The 23781-nt window shown below is 47.4% G+C and overlaps 1 protein-coding gene across 5 annotated transcripts in view; it reads right to left on the reverse strand.

The window, feature by feature from the left end:
- Positions 1 to 393: 393 nt before the first annotated feature.
- LOC120447625 (teneurin-m) overlaps positions 394 to 23781 on the reverse strand; it is a 115696-nt gene continuing 92308 nt past the window's right edge. The window contains exons 3-12 of one of the 5 annotated variants that reach the window (XM_039629119.2): positions 14238 to 14882; positions 12753 to 13586; positions 11654 to 12451; positions 10927 to 11210; positions 10379 to 10790; positions 9742 to 10287; positions 9474 to 9681; positions 8596 to 8622; positions 4653 to 7971; positions 394 to 4484 (exon numbers count right to left, since the gene is read on the reverse strand). In XM_039629119.2, the coding sequence (XP_039485053.1) occupies positions 2193 to 4484; positions 4653 to 7971; positions 8596 to 8622; positions 9474 to 9681; positions 9742 to 10287; positions 10379 to 10790; positions 10927 to 11210; positions 11654 to 12451; positions 12753 to 13586; positions 14238 to 14882 (9365 nt within the window). In that variant the 3' untranslated portion in view covers positions 394 to 2192. The remainder of the gene's footprint in view (positions 4485 to 4652; positions 7972 to 8595; positions 8623 to 9473; positions 9682 to 9741; positions 10288 to 10378; positions 10791 to 10926; positions 11211 to 11653; positions 12452 to 12752; positions 13587 to 14237; positions 14883 to 23781) is intronic. The other 4 variants (XM_039629120.2, XM_039629121.2, XM_039629122.2 and 1 more) reach the window with 4 other exon arrangements.

A 23781-nucleotide genomic window follows, 5' to 3' on the forward strand; every position in this document is an offset into this window, starting at 1 on the left:
GAAATTTACAGATCAAAGTACTTTAAGAACAAAGGACATGGGGTATGTACGAGATTGAAGCACAGGTGAGTTCGACAACGGCAACCGCTTGGTATCTATATATTTTCCTTGTTTCAGTCACAATTTTTCGCATTGCAGTTTTCTTTATGCTGGTTTAAATTTTTTGTTTTGTTATATGCTTTTTGGTTAATATAATGCTGCTTAATTTTATTACATACACATTCATATACGGATTTCTGATTTTTACAATTTTCGTTAATTTGTAACATCTCATTCTGCGTAACGAGCTAAGTACTGAACGTTTCTACCCCTTTACACAGTGAAAGATTTACAATTCGAATAAACGAATTCAGATAATGATGCATACCTTAATTTAAATTTAAAGTGTTTATCCATATTTCATTTATAATTTTATTTAATAAAATTACTAACACTTTAGCTAATTACTACGCAGTTATCTTCTGTAATATTCTGATCTATTCTCACATGAAACAGAATCAATCGCTTATTTCCACTTTAGTAGGTGCTTATCCTTTTTGTTTTTACGAGCATTGTCTTTAGTCTAATTCTTAAGCCTACGTTTAGTTGTATGAATGGGTGTTTATAATACAAGGTGTGTTTTTATGGTTATAGGGGTATGTTTAAGTTTCGCGCATGTCCATATGCGCACTATATTTTATGCTAGGTAATATTTCAATAGTCAATAGTTTAGTTTCAATTAAAAATAGTTCAATAATAATTTTAAACACAAAACACCGACAAAATGTAGGCCAATTTTAAGAGAGTACAGAAATTTGATCTTGCTGTGAGTTGTAAAAAAGAGTAATTAAAATAAACTAAAGCCTATGTGACATTCCCGGATGGGATCATTACAAAAAAGTATGCTTTTACAATTAACATGGCAACCGGTAAGAACTAAATATTGCAGCATTAAAACTAATCGTAAGAGACTATATTTAAAAAAATGAGTAAAGTACATGCGATTGCTATTACTTTCGGTTCGATTTGAGTTAACTCGAGTTTTTCTTCGTTACACTTCAAATTGTCAAATGAAATGTTTAGAAATATATATCACAATTTGTAAAAAGTTTTGAATGCGTTTTTCCTTTGAATAAATTCAACAGTTAACATTATAAAATGAGTGAAAGGAGTCGATAGAGTATTGTATTGCATTTACTGAGGACATAAAAATTTGTTTTGATTCTTGGCTATCCAAATTAGGTAGACGCGTCTGATAAATTTAAATTCGAGCATTCGGCTTAGAGACCTATTTCGCTAAAAACATTGTGTGGTTTAAAGATAAATACGCGCTTTTTCGTCAGTAGAGGCTTGAAAAGTTTCGTTCGTATATACACAGAGCAATAAAAAAGAAGGTTAAGCAGGGATTAACATTTCTGTTGCCATATAAGAGTGGGCTGTGTTGGAGTGGGCCAGGTTTGGACCAAAGTCTAGGGAGCTACTATGCAGAATTTCAATCTTTTTACATTTATTCATTTCGTAGTTTAACATCTGTACTTATCGTATGTATATTTTGCTGTGTAATACTCATCGTTTGACATCGTAATGCAACTGGCTTGTTGGGCTGTGTGTGGCCGAACTCCAATTCCCGAAAAAAGCGTTCTTATTCCGATCTTATTGGTTTGATCTATGCAATCTTGTCTCGACCTAAATCGGTTAATGGGCCAATCTAAATCATACGCACTCTGGCGTAAATTGCAAGCTGTTTGCCCGTGGGACACTGATTCTGATTTAAAAAATTACAATAAATATTACACACATGTACTAAACATACGCCTATTGTTAGCCTAAACTCAACATCAAAATACATATTTCTGTTCCAGTGTACACATAAGAAGTTTCTTCGGTTATTCGAGGGTTGCGTTGTAGCTAATACTAAACTTTAAGCATGATTAAAGTTTATATTAATTAGTGTATTCAATGCTTGCTTTTCCTTTGTTTTTTGTCTTATTTTGTGTTGTGTCATCGAGAGTTGTGCTGTAGTTTTTGTTGTGGTCGCTATTGCGCATTTCACCTAATTACAAAATCTGCTCGTCCAGTGCCTCACTGCTGTCCCTTGGCTCCTTTTTGCCCACGGCTATTAGGTAGTCATCCTGATCGCCGTATTCTTCGTCGGTCATGTCACTCTCCTCTGGCTCCGCCTCCACCACTAGCTTCTCTCTAAACGCCTCCACTCACGCACTCAGTTCGCCGAACTTGAGCTGGCGCCGGTTGGATGCACTCCGATGGCTGCTACCGGTCTTGCGTCGCTTCCGTTTCGCGTCCCTCTGGAAAGCGACGTTACCGGGATCGTCAGCCAATTGCGGATACTTGTGTATGCTGTGGATATCGATTCCGTTCCAGCCGTCGACGTCACCGTGCTGGACGAGCTCCTCCTTCTCCTCCTCGGTCCAGTCGCCACGCCCTTGGAAGCCGGCAGCTACCAGCTGCTTCTCCAACTCCCAAGCACGCTCCACTGCCCGCTTGTGAGCATGCTTTAGGATGCGATGGCGCTCCTGCTCGGGATCAACGCCGTATTTGATAATGACAACGGCGTCGGGACCGTGCAGGCGCAACTCCTTAGCGGCGCTGCCCCCGTGATCGCTGATTTCATGCGTTGATATGTTGAACATGCCGCCAAGGCGACGCAGCTCTTCGTTGTCGTCGCGCAGCTTCAGGACATTGTCCTTTACGAAGTAAAATACGTCTTGGTCGTGGATGCTGAAGTGCAGGTCAAGGAAGTACGAGTTGTTAAACACGCTGCTCACCACGTCCTGGACCACGCTGTTTGACCCGTCGACAACGCTAACCAACGCCCGTCCGCCAATCCTCGAGAGAAGCACACCTTCGCCGAATACACCACGTCGGTAACTGACACGCGGCAGCAAGTTGCGCATCTTTGGCTCCATTTTCAGCAGCGGCTTGGGCACAAAGTCAAAGTCACTGAACTTCTCGCTCGTTTTTTCCACGATACACTCCAGGCCGGAGATCACCCCGAAGTCAGGGGCCAACGTGTTTGACTTGATGGAGGCTTGCGGCGTGTATTGGGCCAGTTTGGTGTAGCGGCTGCTTTGCATGTTGTTCAGATCATAGCCGAATAACTGAAGCCAGGAATCCAGGTCGATCATATAGTTCTGAGGCTTGTTCGGGTTGATGGGGTCGTTGTTGTGGTAGCGGTAGATAAACACATCCGTAGGGTGTGACATCTCAGTGGCGAGGGTCTCCCACAGCGGAGTCATCCATTGGCCAACGTGCGGGTCGTACTGCCGCTGCTCGGTGTACACCAGTTTTGTGTGTGGGTCGATCAATCCGCCGTGAAAATCGATAGGCACAAAGAACTCCGGCTTAGTGTCCTTAATAATTCGGCCGAAGGGCGTTCGTTTCATTTCCTTGACAATGCCGCCATTCTGATCAAAGAAGGCTAGTGGCGAGCCGTTCTGGTCGGTGGCTACGTAGTAGCGCTGGTCCTCATGCTCCAGAGCGATGAGCATGTCGCGGTCATCGTAGAACAGCTTCATGGTGCGGCTGAGCTTGGGGAAGTGAACGTGGGTCACGAGGTGAGGAGTGCGAGGATTGGCGTAGTAGTACTGCGTGGTGTTGCCCTTGTTGTCGTGCCAGGCCACCAGGCGGCTGCGGTCGTCGTAGTAGTACCAGCTCTGGAACCGTTCCCTTTCGAATGAGTGAATCAATTGTCCGCGGTTGTTATACCGATACTTTTGTTCACCGCGCTTGACTACGAAGCCGCGGGCATCGTAGTTGTTGAACTCCACATCTCCTACCTTGATCACCCGGTCTCCGATGTCGTAGCCCAGGTTGAACTTCTCGCCCTGGTCAACCACGCCAACAGTGTTGCCGTTCTCGTCGAACAGATACTTCCAGTTGTTGGTGCCCAGGACCTCAACCACATGTCCGTCGGCATTGTAGTTTATCTTATCGAATGCCGTCGATCTACCGAATGTCGTCTTTTGCGACTTGATACGGTTGCGGAGATCATAGTCCAATTCCAAGCGGAAGACATCAATGTTCTTCACGTTCATTAGCACGCTCTTAGCCCGACCGTGCTGGTCGTAGTCCACGATGGCAAAGAACTGTTTGGCAGAGTCCTGAATAACTGTTCGGTTAAAAGCGTTTCGCGTGATCTTCAGGTCCTGCACGACCTCCAATTGTCCCAAGTTTTGGCTGTACTTGTACCGCGTTGTTGGCAGCTCCTTATCGTCGATGGCCATCTCGATTCCGCTGAGTCGGGCGTTTCCGTCGTAAGCATACTTGTAGTGCGCTGAGGCCAGTGAGTTCTTAGATCCAAAGCGCAATTTCTCGTCCTTCAGAATACCGGCATGGTATTTAAACTCTCGGCGCAACTCGAAGCCCGGCTCCTGCACCTCCACAGACTTTACTAAGCTAGTTGTATCCTGGTAGGTATAGTGGGTGCTGGATAATCCCGCAAGGATGGTCTCCAGTCGTCCGGCAGTGTCATGTACGAATGCCACCTGCAAATATTAAGAATATTTAATTTTTATTCGGCAAAGAAATTTGACGAAGATTCAAGGCTAATTTCCAAATAACATTTATACTATGTATTTCCATAAATTAATTATAAAGGCTTTTAAATAGTCATGTAGACTATCATTTGTATTATCTATATTTGATTTACTCACCTTGCCGGATTGGTGCGGGTGGATTTTGGCCAAGATCTGACCTTCGTCGTTATATAGAATCTCGAAGGGGTGTCGGTTGATTGGGGAATAGTATTGGTACTTGAAGAAACCAAGAGAAGTTTGTAGGGAGAATGCGTGAATATGGCCACGAGGTGTCGTCAGACTCTGAAGGGCCCCCGCGTCGTCGTACTGCAGGAGATAGTCAGAGCGTCTAGGCGTAGTCACCTTCAGCGGTAACGAGCCAAACATGTCCTTGAATGCGTAGACCATTGTTGAGCCATCACCGTACTTGATCTCGTTCAGACGGCCATTGCGGTCGAAAGAGTACGCTTCCTGCAGGACACCCCACTTCCAACTGACCAGACGTCCGAATCGATCGTATTCCAAGTCCACATCCGCGTAGTCGCCGGACTGCGGACGGAAGCTGATGGGGCGGGAAGTACGATCGTAGGTCACGTTAAGTAGCTCCTGCTTGTCGTCCACCATAACGACCACCGACTGGGTTTCGCGGTCGTACTCCAAGGTCAGGACGTTGTCTCCGTTCACACGCAACTTGCGTCCAACCTCGGTTACGGGACGTGGCGGTCCCTTGCTCTGCTTACCCGCTTGCAAAGGCTGCTGCCGGCGTACAAAGTAGCGCCACTCGAATCTGTTGGCCAAGTCACCGGCAATCTCGGTCCGTTGCTTAGCCGGGACCGGATAGCTCTCGCCAAGCAGTGGACTTTGTTCTGCAAGAATAGTATACGGTGCCACCTCCATCTGCAGGTTGTGGCCCCATGGAGTGATGCTTGTGGTGGAGCCGTCCATGTCGACGGTGGTGCGCGACTCGGCAGCTCCGTTGCGCACGGTAACGGTGGCACCTTGGATCAGCAGAGACATTTCCTTCTGGGCGTTCTCCGAAACCTTTACCTGGGCTCCCTTTACGCTCAGGTCGAAGCTTAGCTCGATGACTCGACCGGTGGGAGTTACTGCGGAAGTGAGGCGACCAAACTCATCGTAGTTGTACACGTAGGAACGTCCGGTGGAGTCCAGCTTAGTTCGCAGCAGACCGGTGGGGCCGTGATATTCGTAGGTCACATTGTAGTTGTCTGGAGTGCTCAGCTCGTGCAACATTTTCATTCTGGTCATGCGCAGACGGCACTTTTGACCCTTCGTGTTTTCGATCGAATTGACTTGCGAGGTATAATCTCGAAGCAGGAACACCTTGTTGCCCGCCGCGTCTGTTACGGTGCTCAGTTTTCCATTGGAGGTGTTAACGTTGTAGGTGAACACGTAGGTCGTCTCTCCGGTCAAGATGTTGCGTGTGGACACGTGCTGCCCGAATCGGTTGAAAATGTAAATCTCCTGCATGTCAGGTGCATAGATCTCATATTCGCGTGACGGACTTGCCTCTGGGATGCTCGACATAACGGAGCGGATACGGTAGTTGGCTTGGTCTGCGATGTGTACATGGCTATCAGGTGTAACAGCCAAGGCAGCGATCGTGTTGAATTTGGCACTGGTGGCCAGGTAGTGTTCCGCCTCGAAGCAGTCGCATCCGCGCTCCAGGCAGTTGCACTTAGATTCGGCACCAGCAAACGGAGCGATCCTTCCGTCCGTTCCGATCACGCGCACCCGATTTATTCGTTGTGAATCGCTTTCTGCCACGTACAGCTCACCGAGTGGACCAAACGCGATAGACTGCGGCATCACCAGGGTGGCATGGGTTGCTAGATCCGTATCGTAGGCAGTGGAGGCTGTGGCGCAATGCAGGGGCCGGCCGGAGATGACGCGCACACGACCGTCTGGTGTCATGCGCAAGATCATGTGGTCGTCGATTATGTGCAACGTGTTGTCCATCGGGGACACTGCCAGCTCAGTGGGCCAGCGAAGATGCATCTCCTCCAGCTTTAGGGTTCCCTCGCAGGGAATGGGCTTCCAGTGGGACTTGTGCATGTGGTTGCCGATCAGAGTGCTTACAATTCCATCCCGGTCCACCATACGGATATTAGTTCCGTCTGCGAAATACAAGATGTTGTCGCTCGAAATCGCAATGCCTTTTGGATAAGCCAATTTTGCATCCTTGGCCAGTGCCCCATCGCCGCAGTGCGCTTCGTCACCAGGAAGACACCGCTCTCCGGAGCCCACAACCGCTTCCCAGTTTAGTTCCGGCTGCGAGTAGTCACGTACGCGAATGATTTGGTGTGACTCTGGATCCGAAACATAGAGAGTTCCGTCGAGCGGACTAAGGGCCATGTGGTAGCGGTAAGAGACCCGAGTCGCGTTCAGCTTGACCACAGTGCGGATGCTGCCGTCGGTCATGATGCGGCGAATGTAGTTGAAATCACCGACGAAAAGACTGCCGTCAGGAGCGGCGGCCAGAGCGACGGGTGCCAGGAGTCGCTGCTTTGTCGCCAGGCCGTCGCAGTCGGGACACTCAAGAGGCCGCTGGTGACCATCACCCATAGTGGTCAGGATGATTCGCGGCTTATTGCGCAGATATATGTTTGAGCCGTCGCCCTTTTGCAGGATTCCCTCGTGGAAGTTGTAGCGGTGATGGATGTCCAGGTTCCACCCGCCCACTTCCGAAATGGACATGTCGTGACCACTCAGCTTAGTTGTTTGAATGTCCCATACAATGTCAGTGCAGTCGGTGTACTGGTAGCCAACCTTCACCACGGCCGTGGTGACACCATAGACGCGTTGCCGGTAGATGTTGAGTCGGTTCCAGGCGTACGTGAACTTAATGCCAGGATCCGCTTCAAATACTCGTTCAAAAAGTATTCCCTCGATTGTTATGCGGAGATGGATTAGATGCAGCGATGCCGGAATCACATCTGGCGTTAGCTGCAGTTTAATGGTGGACAGGTAGCCAGCTGCTCGCGATGAGTGGTAAACCAGGTTGAGGCCCGTTCCTGGGATCTGCAGCGACTCCTGAATCACCTGAGACTCCGCCAGAATGGCGCTGCGATCGGGACAGGCTCCCTGGAATCCGTGCTTCCACGAGGCCAGCACCACTGGTTTCATAAGGTCGTAGTCGTGTGCAAAGCAGGTGTGCGTCGTAGTTACGGCTAATGCCTTCTCCTCGGACATACTCATGACGACCAAGTCTATAATGACGACCTCGTTCCATGGAACTTGCACGATGCGCGACTGCGGCCGGAAAGGTGCGCGTCCGAACTGCAGGGTCACGGCTCCACCGCCGTTAACCATTAAGTCGAACCATCCGTCATCTCGGGTCAGGGTGAAGCCCTCCAGGAGCGTGGTGGTGGAAACTCGCACACCAACCAGGCCCATGCCCAGAGATGTAACAACGCGGCCTCTGATCACCGCTGATCGACTGTTAAAAGGACAGAGAACATGGATTAGTCGGGTCTTGCAGGGACTGGGGCTTCTAGGGTATGTATAGGTATAGATTAGCTAGGCTAGCAAGCAGTCAAACTGAGGATTTGTAACTACTTGAGCAGTAAATAAGTACAAATAATAAGAATTCACACGCACAGAACATAAGACTCGTTTGAACACATAAAGGTATTACAAGTTGAACAATATATAGTATGTTATTTATGGCTCGTGTTTGTGACCTAGCATTGACCTAAGTACGAGTAGGAGAATGAGTTTTCCATAGCTTAGATTTATTACGTGGTAAACTTAAAACCCATTGTGTATTGGCCTGGTTGTCTGGATAATAAGTTTGGGCAATGAACTTAAAATAAACTACCAACTGAGCTTTAATTAAACAAGGATAGCTACACTATGAACGAAATGATAATGACAATGGTAACTGTAATTGTAACGGTAATGATAATGACAATGGTAAAGTTTTCGAAATAATTTGCGAATAGAGCCAAGTTAACGAGACTTAAAGTATACAAAAGTGTACCAAACAACCATCGAGAATCATTAGTAGTATAGTAGAGTAGTAGTTTTAGTATTATTTTAGTACCGCTTTTCGCTTGCTTACCTTGCATTGAAATAATTCCAAAAAATGCTGTTAGTATATGATATGTTTTTGTTATCGCGCAACAAAGAGTATAGGCAACAATATCGGTTACCGAGTAGCAAGAGCGTATAGCAGTCGTTGTTAATTCAAAGCGTTCGAAATTTTTTGACGCGTAGGTGGGTATTATAGTAGTGAGTATGTGCACAGTAAGTAGTGAGTGGTAGTATCGAGTAGAACAGGAGTAATTTAGTAGTAGGTGGCATGTATTATTTTAAACACGGTTTAGGGAGCGCGTGTGGAGAAGAAAAAAGAGCAGAGAGAAAATAATTGAATTAGCATGGTTGTCTATGGTCTAGTTAGCTAGAATGGGTGTGTTGATATTTGGCGCCACCAGATCGTTTGGAGACCCTAAGCCTCAGCTCCGTTTCGATCACACCGAAATCGCGATGTTTAGGCAACTTAAATGTAACTAATCTGAATACTTAGGTTGCTTAACGTATTTCTTAACCCAAATGCACTTAGCAGCTAACTTAGACTGTTTCTGTCTGGGTTCGATTTAACAAAGGACATATAGGGTTATTATTTACAAGATTTTAATGGGATATTTGGCATGTGGTGTGTTTGGATATGTTTTTATTTGAGGGATTTTTTTAGACGAGGGCACGAAAATGAAAAAGTAAATATTTAAACATAGAAAATTATTAATTATGCAAACTATTTGATTATTATTTTTTCGGTAGTATATGTATAACCGAGTATAACCAACTAGACTGTCAATATTTTACAATAGAAGATTTTTGCTTGTCCGCCAATTTTGGAAACTATACACAGCCACAGCGGCTTCGATTCCAAATGGTAACTAACTGTCCAGGGCAAACTGGCTACCATGAAGCACCTACCTCTCATTGAAGGTTTCCAGTTTGGCGTAGTTCTGCAGGCTGCTCTCGTCAATGAGGAACTTCATCCGCTCAAAGAAAGAAGCAGTAATAGCTGGCGGCTGCTTTCTGAGCAGCACATCAATGGGCTTCGGAGCTGAAACACATAGTTGGGAGGTTTTGCATACGTGGCTAGCACAGCACTCGGGATCCTCGCAATCGACCAAGCCATCTAGGTTCAAGAATTGGCGTTAGAAAATTCGCTTATCTACTTGCTAAATCTGCTACTCACCCTTGTCGTTGTCCTTGCTGTCGCCACAGTTCAACTCCAGTGCGATTCCGCAGTCTGGTCCGTCCCAGCCTTCATAGCAGCGGCACTCCCATTGACCCTCGCCGCTTACACGGCACTGACCATGTCCGGCGCAGCTATTGGGACAGCCCTCGATGGTGCAGTGCTTACCGTTCCAGCCAGTAACGCACAGGCAAGTACCGTTCTTGCACTGTCCATGCTCGTTACAGCGGACGTCGCATAACCGGGTGTTGCAATACTCGCCACCCCACTCTGGGTCGCATGCACAAGCGTCCCCTTCACAACGTCCGTGCTGACCGCAGTCCAAGTCGCACAGCTCCTTGGAACAGTCGTCCCCGCTCCACTTTGCCTCGCAGGTACAGGTCTGTGTGTCCAGGTCGAAGGTGCCGTGGCCGGAACAGTCTGGGAGGCACTGTAGCGCATCCTGGTCCATGGTAGCGCAGTCAGGTCCCTTCCAGCCCTTCTTGCAGATGCAAGTGCCGTCGGCGCAGAATCCATGGCCTGAGCAGTTTGGATGCGGACAGTCCACTGGGGAAAAAAAGCAAAAGAGTGTTAAAAAGCGTCAGGATGGAAAAGATCAAGGTGGATTTTGGCAAAGAATCCTATGTCCTGGCGCTACCTTCTTCACAGAATTTGCCCTTGTAGCCGCGCATGCACTGGCATTTTCCACTAACACAGTGGCCGTGCCCACTGCAATCGGCCACCTCGCACTCGTCGTGACGCAGAGAGCACTCCTTGCCCTTCCAGCCCGGGTTACAGATGCACTCCCCGTTTGTGTACTCGCCATGTTGGGAGCACAGTACTGGGCAAACGCTTTCGCTGCAATCGTCGCCTCCGAAGCCGGGGTTGCACTGGCAGTGTCCCAGCAAGCACTGACCGTTGCCGGAGCAGCCGTTGGGACAATTTTGAGTCATATCCTCGGCTACGGCCGCGTAGAAGGTCAGCTCCTGTACGTCTCCGTCGTCGTTGTATAGGGAGACGAACCAGTGCCCCGGCTCCATATAGCGCGTCACCTCCCGCGTTATCGACAGCTGCACAGAATTAGGCCAAGCGAACGATCGAGCGAGTGATTGGTGTAGTGGGTAATGAATGAAACGGTGGTGCATGAAAAAAATGACTAGAGTTAGTAACGATCACGATGGGGCCAATCGGATGCAAGCTACTTACGTGAGCGGCCCGGGCCGTTCGTGTGCTGGCACTAAATCCACTGAGCACTTCCTTAAAATGGTACTGCGTGTGGGTGGGTAGGGCGTTGCGTCGGCCGTATACACCGATGGAGGCGCCTCTCGGAATCGTGTAGTCAAACTTAACGTAGGCAGGTTCCGACTGGTAAAACTGCATGTTCCAGTAGCTATATGGCTGGATCTCCTTGGTCAGCTTCTGGCCGAGAGTAATCTGGCCAAAGGTTGTGCCGTCCGGTGGGAAACTGCGTGCGGGGAATGTTCGGGCCCCTGCATTCGTAAGCGGCGGCAAAGCGATGGCAATGTTTTCGAGAGTGCAACGAGGGGATGACAGAGATACAAAGAGGATTAGATTCTGGTTAGTCATTGATTAGGTATATTGTGATTTGCTACTGCTACACGATTTTGTACAGGTCTTAGTCTATCCTACTGGCGAGTCCCCCCAATGTAGTTTTCCCTGATAGGTTAGTAAATGGGAACAGCATTAATATACAGTTTTAAACCAGGCTGGTGCTGGATGCTGATGTGATGCCAATATAATATTTGATGCTTTGGGATAATTTATACAAATGAGGACTTATGAGAAATAAACTGGTTTAGTCATGTGACTACATGGACTAGGAGTTAACAGGCTGTACAGCTCTTAGTAGGGTTATTGAAACGCTGGTTAAGAAAAGCGGAGGTTAGCAACAAATGCATTGTGCACAATTCACCTTCCAGTATCAGTACTGGCATCACATCAGGGCATGCAAACGGTAAGCCACCAGCACCAACAGTGGGTTCAGTATAGGCAGCGATGTGGTTATCGACCTCAGTGCTAGGGAGGTTAGTAGCGGTGCTTGCAGAAGTTGTTAGCCCTTCATATCTAACCCCGTCTTTCGCATCCTCCTCCTCGCTATGGAAGGGGTTTATAGGTGCCGAGATCGTGCTCGTCGTACTAGTGTAAGCTGGTGGGGCAGAGTCAATGTCAACGGTGTCATCCAGATAGATGGGCGCCGGAGGCGGGAGACAGCTGCACGGACAGTCGGGCATGCGCGGTGGTGGCTCTTGAATACAACTGTCTGCCTGAGTATTCGGTTTTTCGTGGGTCAGGACCTCCTTGATGTAGTGTGGTCCTCCGCCCGTGGGCACTTCCACGTGTAATGTGTAAACGGAGTCACTGCCCTCGTCTGTAGCTATAGTCAGGTTCAGGAATATACGTTTGCCCGGCAGATCAACTCGCTCACTCACATACGGTTTAAGGGGCTCTAGTTGGGGTGCTTTTTCGTCACCTGGCTGATTTTCTTTCAGTACCTCGTTTTCACTCCTATTTATATGCTGAGACGGTTCAATTTTTGGTGCCATATTTTCCTTTTCTGCCGTCTGGTAAATCTCCTCTTCGTGGGAAATGGGTAATCCATCTAGTTTGACTATATCGATATCCTCATAGTGTGAGGCATCACTCATCATCCGATCCGATTCAGATTGAATTGATTGTAGTGACTTCTTTCCATTTTGCTGACCTTCCTTACCTTGATACCAAAATGTGGATAAGTAATAGGCACAAGTGGAATAGAATTGGGAATCAGGCTCAAGAAACATCACATACTTCTATAATGCTTGGATTTTGTAAAAATTCAAAAGATCTATAGCTGAACTAAAATACCCTAAAGTTATTTTTCAAGACAATTTTTCATTAAATAGCGTATTTTATAAATATTTTTAAATTACATTTAAAAAATATTAATTGTAAACTTCTTGAGCCTGAACTCAATCGCAACTCTATACCACTAGCGGGGCTCGACTTCCAATGGATGCCGTCTTGATTTATACCTTGTGTTGGTGTGCCTGGCGAGGTCGGCTCCTTACTGTCTACCTCATAGTTGTCAGCTAAATCACGCTCATTATTGATATCATCAGTGGCAGGTTTCTCTGTCTGCAAGACCCCCGCATCGGTCCCTTTGATTTGAAAATCATGTTCAATGGCAGGCTGGTGCGAGACGGCGGCGAAAGAGCTTCGAGCTGCCTCTGGTGGGGTGGTGTTGATTTCAACAATGTCATCGGTGTCACTCCTTATAGTCGTCTCCGGCGTTCGGCCTGAGCTGCTGTTGTCACTTTGATTATCGTCATCAATAACAGCAGGCAATGTGCTGGTCTCCGACTCCGTCGCCAGCTCCATTGCCAACTCCTGCTCATCCTCCTGATGCTCAATGTGCTCCGCTTTCTCTGTTCCGTGGTCATATTTCCTCCTCTTGTTGACCAGTGTTTTAGCAGCGCTGCGTAAATTGCTGTTTAATGATTTGCCAAATTGTTGCCCCGTCTTGGTTCTAGGGATGGGCGAATGGGTGTTCTCCGGCGCAACTTCGTCTTCATAGACATAGTCGTAGCTGTCCGTGGTGTCCTCGCTCCTTTGGGTACCGTATACTCCATCCATTCGGTTCAAACTTTTATGGGTACTGCCTTGAACGTCTCTCAGACTTTTGGCTGGGGTAGTTGCCAGATACTTCCCAGCCGCCTGCTGGTTGAGGATTTCGCTTGTAATTAAGTCGCTGAAAGTTTCATCTGCAGCCACATCATCTTCGTCCTGCTCCTTCATTAAGCTTCGGCGATGTCGTCGTCCTTTTTCTCCTGCCCCACTGACTGACAGCTGCGTTGACATCGCTCTTCCTACAGGTAAACAAAGCGAACGAATCGAATGGTGCTTTGGGAGAGCCCTTGTGGTTAGGGCGCCTCATTGAAAGCCACCCCTAGTCACTTGCCTTTTTAAATTAAGCGTTAAGTGTGTTTTTATTTTAATCCTAGTAGTCTAGCTCTTAGCCGGTTAAAGAGGTCGTAGATTAGCGGCCGAAGAGGCCGGAGAAGAGTGGAAGAAAGCGGCTCCTGGCGGCTCGGAAAAGAGGAGCTCGAGCTGTGACACTAAAAACTTTCGACTGCCTTATTTTAACTGCTGCCTTCTTGCGTGCCTTGCTGTCAATTCAAAAAAGTAATTAATGCAATATTTTAGCCCGACAAATCCCAAGGAACGCGCTCAAGTTGAACTTTAATTGAAAGAAATGGGAAGGCGTTTGGAGGAATAATGAAAACGGCATTCGCATAATCCCCATTCGGCGTAGGCGTCTGTCTGTCAGGAGCAAACTTCGAGCTAAAAAATCCTACAAAAACAATAAACTTTTGTCTCCGCCGGAGGGCGCTAAGCGCTAAATACTCCGACGTCTTGGCTTTCTCTCAATCGTTCTCCCTGAGCTTCCCCCCTCGGTAGCTGCCTAGCAAAACTTGCGAAAACTCATTTGAAAATAATTAAAAGTTGTGCATAATTACCTCCATTATTGGCATTCGCCAGCGACGAGGACAGCGAAGGCGTTAGCGAGGATTGAGAGGAAGACGTGGCCGCTGAGGACGTGGCCTCCGCGGAGGCGGACGTCGACTGCAGTCCTTGGGCGGTGCCGCTGTTCGAGGTGGCCGTCGTCACAGTGGCTGCCGAAGATCCTCCGCCGGATCCCACGCCTGCTGTTCCGAGTCCCGATTGCCCCTGGGCCAGTCCGATTCCCTGTCCGTTCTTCGCGCGCACTGAGGAGTTGTGCAGCTTGGACAGGTCCGTGTTCGTGCTTTTGGCAGCTGTGACCTCAGAGGCCTCGTTGCCGACTAGAACGGAGCAGGGCGGCGACTGGTTCCATTTTATAACGCCGGTTGTGGTCAGCAGGATTAGCATAACCACGAAGGCAAGGAGCACCGAGATTGATCCTATGCCGAACCACGGCGAGGAGCAGCGCGCGACCAGGTCCTTGCGGAAGTTCATCGGCGCCGAGTAGTGGTGCGCGGGCAGTCCGTTCATGACGCTGCGAGGCGGCAGCACAGGACCCATGCAGCCCTGCGTGCTCCGCTCGTAGCCTTTCAGCGTATCCTTCGTGGGTGTGGAGCAGGCCGATCCGCTCTTGAAGTCGATGGGTGATCCCTTGTTGATGTCTGTAATGAAATGGGAATGGTGAAAACGAGTTAGTAATCAATTCGGGCATTTGAGCGTGCGATTTTCCATTTAAAACCAGTTCGAACGTGCAATGGTCACCCAGACCCGTTTCCGGGGGGTGGTGGGAGGTGGGGATTTGGTGGGATTTGGAATGTGGAGAGGGAGAGCTGCGTCTGTGCAGACCATCCGCACACTATTGTACTTTGCTTATCGCCATTTGGCGCAAATTTCATTTGTATAAAAGGATTTGCACAAGGATAACAAACTGACATTCAACATAACCTCAAACAAACGAGACGGCAGACGGAACAAAGCTGAAAAAAGGACGAGGCGAAATGAAACGGACGAACAGCGAATGAATGGATGAAGTAAGCAGCGCAAATGACCAGCGACAATGACGTTCGCAAAACAGGAGCCAGCGGGAGAAATGGTAAAAAAGTGAGGAGGTAGGTTTGCCCGGCAGCCGGGTGATGTGGCTCCAGGGGTGGCCAGGGATGGGCTCTGGCGGAATGAAGTGAAGTGAAAAAAGGCAACGCCGCAGGACGACCAGTGCGGTGGTGACAGCACCAGGACCGAAGGACCAAAGGACAGCGTAAGTTGAAATCATTTGTTGATGCCATGATGATAATTCGATTATGTGACATGGAGCGGTAACACGGGAGCCGTTTTATACGTGGTTGAAACCCAACCCCCCTATCCCCACTAGGTGGCTGGGAAACTCTATTTTACGATGGCGAGCCCGACGCAGCGATCTGTTGTTCAATCGCGTACCCATAGCTTGGGGTACCCCACTCAGGCGGGCATGAGTCGGTCATCTTCTGGCCCACTCACTTTCACGCCAGGCTTAGGCGGTCTTTTTTCGAGGTTCTGCCTGCTTGCTCAGTCCCGAACGCATGTTGCTATCATTGGCATACTCGGTGCCACATTCACACTACCGGCGACATGTGGCTCAATGCGAGCGGGTGACAAACGTTCGCTTTCACGGAAAATCGCAATTTCTGGCAAAACGAGCCACGGCAGATGGGAATCCGCACATGGGAAGCCCACAAGAGCATAGTTTGTGCTAATCCACGACGATTTCCCCAGCCCCGTCTCGACTTGTGGCCATACTTTTGACCCTGTCCCTTCGTGTGCGGCCCTTCGTGATAGCGTGAATAATGTCTGCGTCATTTTTTGTACATATACACACATTTGTGGAAATGTGCGGATGAGTATTAAAGATGCCCACTAAGCGTATACGGAATGTTAGATTTATTTAATGTCAAGATCCCGCCATATGTGAGCGGGAAAGCGGAAAAGTGGGACGGCGGAAGGCAGGGGGATGCATAAATGCCCAGGGAGAAGATCCCCAATCCAGTCGCAAAGGTTAAGCTGAGAGTTCGGGCGAGCTCCACAGTTGACTGCCTCGTTAAGAGGGCGTGGCAGGGCGGGTAGTTTTTATGACCGAAACGTGTGGCGAAAGGGATGGCAGCAGTGGCAGTAGTATTTGTGTGTGAATAATTAACGAACGCGTAATAGCAGTTAGCAGTAGGAGCAGGGCCAATGACTGATATAAATTCACACAAGTTAATGGGCCCTGGATGCTTTTAAAAAAAGGAGGCGCTCCGGCACTCCGGCTCTCCGGTTCTCCGGAAGCGTTTGGAGGGTGATGCGTTGAAAGTGCTGCTTGGTCATTAAACGTAATGGCAGACACGACAAAGTATGCCACGATAAATGGCATCCACCGCCCACGCGGGGTCAATTTATCGGCGGAATAGATCACAAATATGTCTGCCTTGGCTCGTTTCTGCCCCGCAAACGACCCAATCACTTCTGCAGGACCTCTCATCCCTGTTACCCAAACTTTCGGCCGAATTGCAGCATTCGAATAAACTCAATGAGCTCTTCGCCGTCATAAGCTCTAACCCCTTGGAACTTTCAAGTGCTCGGCTCTTGTCAATTGAAACTCCTTCTTGGCCAGCTACTCACTCTAATGGGTTGCGACATAAAATTTCGTTTTATTAATTTCATTCCATTTCATTACATTGACATTTTATGCAAAATGGGGATTACGCCTGCGGTCGTTTTATGAACCCGAGAGTAAATCTCTTAAATTAAAATAGCACAGCAGCCAGCGAGCGTGGTGGTGGTATTGGCGATATTTTAGCAGCCCAGTTACATCCAGAACAATAAAAATATAAATAGTGTGGCAAGAGCAGCTGGCAGTAATGTCGATGGTATAATGTGTTGTGTGTTTCGTTTCTCTTGGTGTCAACCCCTCCAGGCCAGAAAAGTACGGCAACAAGCTGGCGCCGCCACCCCCGGGAGTGCAAGAGAAATGTGATTTATGCTGCGTGCAATTTAACATTTTTAATAATATTAAAATTACAAATTATACACATCCCCATCCCTCCTCTCGTGTGTGAGCTCCAAGGTGTCGTAGTCCAATAAACTCCCTAAGTTGGCAGGGCGAAAGCAGGCCAAAAGAGAATGGGGCGAGTGGCTGGCTTGATTTCATTTTAATTGGCTTTCCAGGCGGCTGGTTTTCACCCTACTGGCCCCCTACTTCACTCTCAGTGCGCCTGAAGATGGAAATAGGAGGAATCGCTGTGCAAAAGTGCTCGACCCTACGATACCCAGTTCTCTAATATGGTAAAGCTACTCTAGCACATACAACCTGAATAACCTTTTACCAATACAGTTAATAGCACCATTGCTGTTCAGGGAGGAATATGGTCCTCAAATGGCAACCAACTGCCTTTTCCTCGTTCTAGTGCTTTTACAAACAGCTCGACGAATGATTCCTTGAAGTGGTAAGTTAACATACGTTTTGCTTCTTGTAGCTAAAAACGATGTCAAGAGTGGAATCGCGGAGTTAACAGACCGAGGCGTATGGAGAACTTATGAAGCCAGCCCCAGGAGAGCGAAATCCAATTGAGATTAAGTGCGCAGGCAGTGGTTTTTCAAGGATTTTGGCTGAGGTCCCATCCCATGGGTACACGCAACAATTGTGTGTTAAGTACTTTTTGAGTAATTGCCTTTTCGGGAGTCCAGCAAACTTGCTTGCTCCTGGCCACAACAAATTTGGCCGTTAATGAACATTTGCTAATATTTTGAGCACTGAAAAACATAGTCATTAAATGGTGTGCCATGCCCCAGCTCCCGGTCCGCCCCGTCCGGGGCGCCAAAGCGTGCGACAATCAAATAAAAGTACATGAAAAACACATAAAGGCACATAAAGGGGTATCCAGCTTGGGCTCTGGATTTTTTGTTGTGCCTCGCATTTGAATGGTAAAGCGCGACGATTTCTGGAAACAAACAGGTGAACGGCGGGGAAGCGTAGTCCCGCCATGTTCGTAATGGAGTTTGCAAACAAACATGGCCGCCGGGGAAAAATCACATAATTTACACGTTTGCATTTAAGTATTAAGTGGGCTGGGAAATTGGGGGGGATGGGGGGCAAAGTGTTTCGTTTACTTTTACCGCGTTTGTTTGCGAGGCTCGGCAGTTGTTCCGCTGAATGTGTGTATAGGTATTTTAGGTTGTTTTCGGGCCCCGACTGAGTTTTATGTGCACAGGAAGCAATTTTTGGGTCGACTTTATTGCCCCTGTCGTCGTCATCGGTGTTGATGTTGATTTTAAAGCGTTTAATGGCGTCGCGTTTTAGTGTGTCCTGGCCTAAATTGAAAAGAAAACCCCGTACAGGTTCCGGACGAGCGAAAGATGAAGATTCAGCAGCAGGAAAGAGATCTGGGGTTATATGTTTGAACTAAGTGCTGGGATTTTCAGAGATTTGCGTTGGAATTTTGTGCTGTTGTCAGCGAAGGGATGTGGAAAGGAGGTTATGATGTATTCACAATGAGGCGAAGGGCTGCGATCGTTGGGGTGGAAATGTATGATACGAGGTGGCTCGCATCGCATGTAATTGTAACTTGTATTCCCTATGCATATAAGCCCGCATTTACGGACCAGTTATTAAGCTAGGATTAATGCAGAAATACTGTGATTGGCGCTCCCGCTCAATTCGCTCCATTCGCAATAACGACCGAACGTGGGCACAAATTGCGATACTGCGAATAGCTTTTCCTGACTGCTATCCTCCTTTTCGCCGCGTCCTTTGTTGTTTGGCTGCTTATAATCAAAAATTCCATTTAAAACTTTAAACTCATTACTGAATGTTTAATGTGCGCTCGTTTCAGGCTCGCCCTGCTGTTGTTATTTTTATTGTTGCCGCCGCTCTTGTGCGATAAATCAAAACGAAAAATGCTGCAATTTGTTAGGCGCGCAAAGACGGCAGGACAGTCAGACAGACAAGGACAATAAACGACTTGGGTCCGGGAGCGGTCTCTCTAACGATGCGGCAACCTGTCGACGTCCGTGAAGATACCCCAAAAGGGTCGTCGTAGTCCTCGGTGCCATATTGTTTCAAGCAGGCGGCGCACAGCGGGCGACCTGAGCACCGCCTTAAGCTCTAATCAAGTGTGTGTCTGGGTGAGTGAGTCGCGGCTTTAAGAATGGATCCGGATTGGCATTCGGGTTCCGTGTTCCGTGTTCGGGGTTTTGGGTTCCGGGTTCCGGGCTTCGTAGTCCGTACGCCGGGATCCGGAGGCTTAAAAGCACGGCCGAGATGAGTGTCACGCGGGTGGGGAGTAAACTTTCGGCACGATTTGCATGTAAATTAATTGCCCTCGCCGTGTGCCCGTGGCCCGTAGCCATGCAGCGTGATTTTTTCCTGCTTAAGCAACCCTCAGGGCGAGATAAGTCGTATAAATTATAGCAATTTAATAAGTTTTAAATATACGCATCCGGTTGGCTCCGCCGCCTCGGTCTCTGATTGTCTGTCTCCCAAAAAGTTGGTAAAATCTAGCAGCAAAGTTTACGGCGCACTCTACCTCAGAACCCAAAACCCAGAAACCAGACTCCAGACTCCTCACTACAGGTTGCTCTGGCTCCGTTCTGCGCCTGGTGCTATAACTCAAGACAAAAACTGTTGCCGATTAAAATTGTCGGTTGGGCATTAATTTTATGTCACGATGCGCTCGCAGCCGATGTGCCGTGTGATAAGGTGGCGAATCCCCCGCTTCTTCGGGTGTCCTTGGCGTTCTGCGTTCCTGCCTGGCTGTCTAGGGTGGCTCTTAACGGTTCAGTTTTGTTCCCGCTCTAAATGAGTTTATGCAAGTGTGAAAATAAGTCTCTTAATGGCCCGGGCGGGCAGTTAATGAGTTGAAAGTGGCGGGGCACGTGGATAATGCTCCTTTGTCGGCCCCAAGGACTTCCACCGGAGCTCCTTTCATTTTTCTTTACTTTTTCGGGTTGCGGAAAGGGGAGAAACAAAACTTAATTTGTTGTTGCAGGTGAGACGAATAAATTATTTGATAACAGTTTCAGTTTTCCCAGCATAAATAAGATTTCTGAAGCGTTTGTTCGCCTCGCTGTTTGCCAAAGAGACGGGGGTCGCGGTGGGCGGCTTGGGGGCTTGGTGGGGCTGGTTTGTTTACCGTTAGTCGCTTAATGCCCGGCTTAATAGCGTAGGGTGGCTTAAGCGTTGTCTATTCCGATTCAGTTTGTTTGACCCGCTCAAATATTGCTTCATATTAAATTTTTGCGGGCGGAGCGAGTCCTGCTCGAACCCTTTTCTCGCCAATCAGCAGTCCCACATGTAATTGGATACGTAAGGATAACATTTCAGTGCCCAGGGGCCCTGGAGTTTTTGCGCCTGCGAACGCTGGCCTTCCAGGACGACTGTCTGCATGCAATTACAAAGCAAAAGTTTCGCATATAATTTTTACAAAAACGCAAAACTTTTTCAATAACAAAAATTTGCACAAACAAAAAGAAAAATGACCGGGCAGAAAGAGCAATAGAGAGCGACACAAATGGCAATGCCAAAAGGCAACAGTGAAAAAGTTTGCAATAAAAACGCCAATGGCCAGAACGACGTCACACAAGTGCTCATTGAGGGGGCGTGGCTGGAGCTAGGAGGCGGTGGGTACGTGAGGTGCCTGAGCAATGCAAATGTTTAATAAACTTTTTCAAATAAAAATTTATGTACAGTGGCGTGCAATTTCTAGACCAATTAAACCGCCAGGCAGCGCACCGTAAGGAGAGGGCATTTTGAGCTGGCAGGACACGGCATTGTCCCTGCTTCGAGATACGGGCTCCGCACAGGATCCTCTGAACCTCTCTCGAAAGGGTCGAAATTCGCTTATAATTATTACGCGTGTAAATTAGTGCTTAATGGCACGAGGATGCGCGCCTTGACTGCAGCACGGCATTTCCGGTTTTAAATTTAATTAGCTCGATATGCTTGCATAATTTGGATAAGGGCAGGTGAGAGATGAGGCCCGCTTTTGGCAAACTAATAACAATAATTGCGATAAAGCCAGCATTAAATGCAGTGCAATAAAGGCGGGAAAAAAGTATATTTTAATTACGCATTTAAATTTGTTTGCTTGTTGTTATTGGCGCCGTGGCGAAGGTAAAAATAAATGCGGGGGCTGCCTTTTGTTTTCGATTTAATGAACTGTAAAGCGGAGCCATATTTATAGCGTACTTTTTTGCGTTATTGTTTATTTGCACGTTTATATTTTTTTTTGGCTTCGCCGTTTTTTTGCCCGGCATTCACCTTTATCATTTAAATGCATTTAATTTATATTACTGTAAGCGCTGTTTTATCAACGGTATTATTTGCATTATTTTGTTTTCTCCCCTTGATTTTCAGATCGCAGGTCGCTTTCCTATTTTTTAGTCAATAAACATTGTCTACCCTATCGCATTTATTTGAAAGTAGTTGTGCGGTGCAGCCTGAGAGTTCGGAAAGTGGATTTTATCGACTGATCTGGTCTTTATTTACTGGCTTGGGGTGCGGGAATTCGTCATATCCGTGACTGGCATATAATCATTAAACGGCAGCTGCCTGTGCGGACATCAATTATTGTCTCATAAAAAGTAATTTATATTAAAATCAAACCGCTTATAATTTCATTATGTTGATATATACAGGCGAGCGGAGCCAGTGGGGAGCAATGCGATGCGCGGCCATTAAAGTTTGCCGCGGCAGACATTTTGTAATAAAGTTTGTGTTAATTAACGCACACAGCTGCAAAAAGCAGTGAGCGGGCGCATATCTCGGCAGTGGATGCCACCTTCATCAAACTCCTGCTCCTTGTGTGCCCCTGGTGCCAGGATATGCACTTGCAATATTTAAATTCAATTGCATACTTTCGAGCGCACTCGTTTGTTTGGCCGGCCACATGGCGCATACTTAATGAACCATGGCCTGTTCCGCTGCATATTTTATTTGCACTCTGTCCTGCGACTGAAATACCTACATAAAAATAACAACGCGCCGGGAGCAGCGGAGCATTGGGCGTTTTCCATCCATAAACGCCACTAATAAAAATCATAGCGAAAAAATTGGTTTGCCATTAATTTAATAAAGTTAAACCGACGGCGACAACGGGTCGCGAGGGAGAGTTGTGAGGAAGAGCGAAAGGAAAAACGCAACAAATCTCGGAGCGACTCGGTGAGTGTGTGAAATCGCCAATTGCCTGCCTAGTGGCTGGTGAGATGAGGTCAATTTCAGTTGGGTGAGCCCGTGGATGAGCACGGCAAAGCTGAGCGGATACAGCCCCCCGTCGGCCGGACAGGGATCTCGACTAATCTCGACTACGGCTTGAAAACGGCCCCTTCCTGAGGGTCATCTACTAATCACCCGTTCTTGGGGCGGGCAAATAGATTAAGTGTGATTTAAATTGTCATTAACATTTCCCTGGTCTTTGGCGTGTCAATTAATATTACTTTAGTATTATTGCCAATAATTGTCATAATTTCTTTTTTTCTGTTTATTCTTGCGTTTTACACTAAACCTGCCATTATTTATGAGTGCTCGTTGTCGTTTTGCCAATTCTGCCTTTTCGCCATTTTTACGGTATTTAATTGTTTTAATTGTGTGCAACAATGGCCATTAAATATGCGCAACAAAAACAGACATAAGAGCAGCCAAAGCTGAAATGGGTTTGACATTATGAAATTTATGAAATTAATAACTTTTCTATGCCGGGCTCTAATTGTCAGGCGAATTAATTACATTACAATTTAAGTTTTTTAGGCGTTTACCGCTCTAACCCCAAAACCCCTTAAATTGTGGTCAGCTGTAAAGTTGATGGCCGCTGGAATTGCCTTTGAGCCGATGGCCACAGAGTTATGAGCTCCAATAAATTAATGTAAAATTATTAACTGACAAACGGCTAAATTATGGCAATTTATGCTGGCCCATAAACTGGCGCATTTATTGGCCGATAACCAAGAGGCCATGACGCGAAGTGTTGGCATACATTAATATTATTATCGGCGACACTAATTCGGATTAGCAATTCCGACTTTAATGGACTTTAAATTGCCTGTTGTACCACTTGAAACTATTTCGTGTTCCTTTCTCGCAGAGAAAACATTTACTAGTACGGATATACTACATATATATATGTATATAAACATATTACAAACTATACAGAAAGACGCCTTAAATGTGGGTGTTCCTGATTTTATTATATTTCAATTTGCATTTTTCTGCAAAAGTTGCATTCCCACACGATCCGATTGCATACATTTTCATAGCAATCATTTTCAAAGTCAACAGCGTTCCTGCCCGTTTTCCCATTTCCACTTTTCCGCCACTGCTGTTTTCTTGCGAAATTATTTATTACGATCATGGTGTGTTCGCCCTGAACTAAGCCCCTGCCCCTCTGCTGCACTTTAAAAGCCATTAAAACGGCAAACAGGCTAGCCGAGTTGTCCATGGAATCCATGAAAGTGCTCCACACACCCCTTCGCTCTCAGCAAACTGCCGGCCCCGTTAATTTCATCAGAGCTACTGGTAATTGCGTGTATGGAGTTGCAGTTCCTGGCCAGGACAGCAGC

The sequence above is a fragment of the Drosophila santomea genome, chromosome 3L (assembly GCF_016746245.2).
Source record: "Drosophila santomea strain STO CAGO 1482 chromosome 3L, Prin_Dsan_1.1, whole genome shotgun sequence".
NCBI classification, from domain to species: domain Eukaryota; kingdom Metazoa; phylum Arthropoda; class Insecta; order Diptera; family Drosophilidae; genus Drosophila; species Drosophila santomea.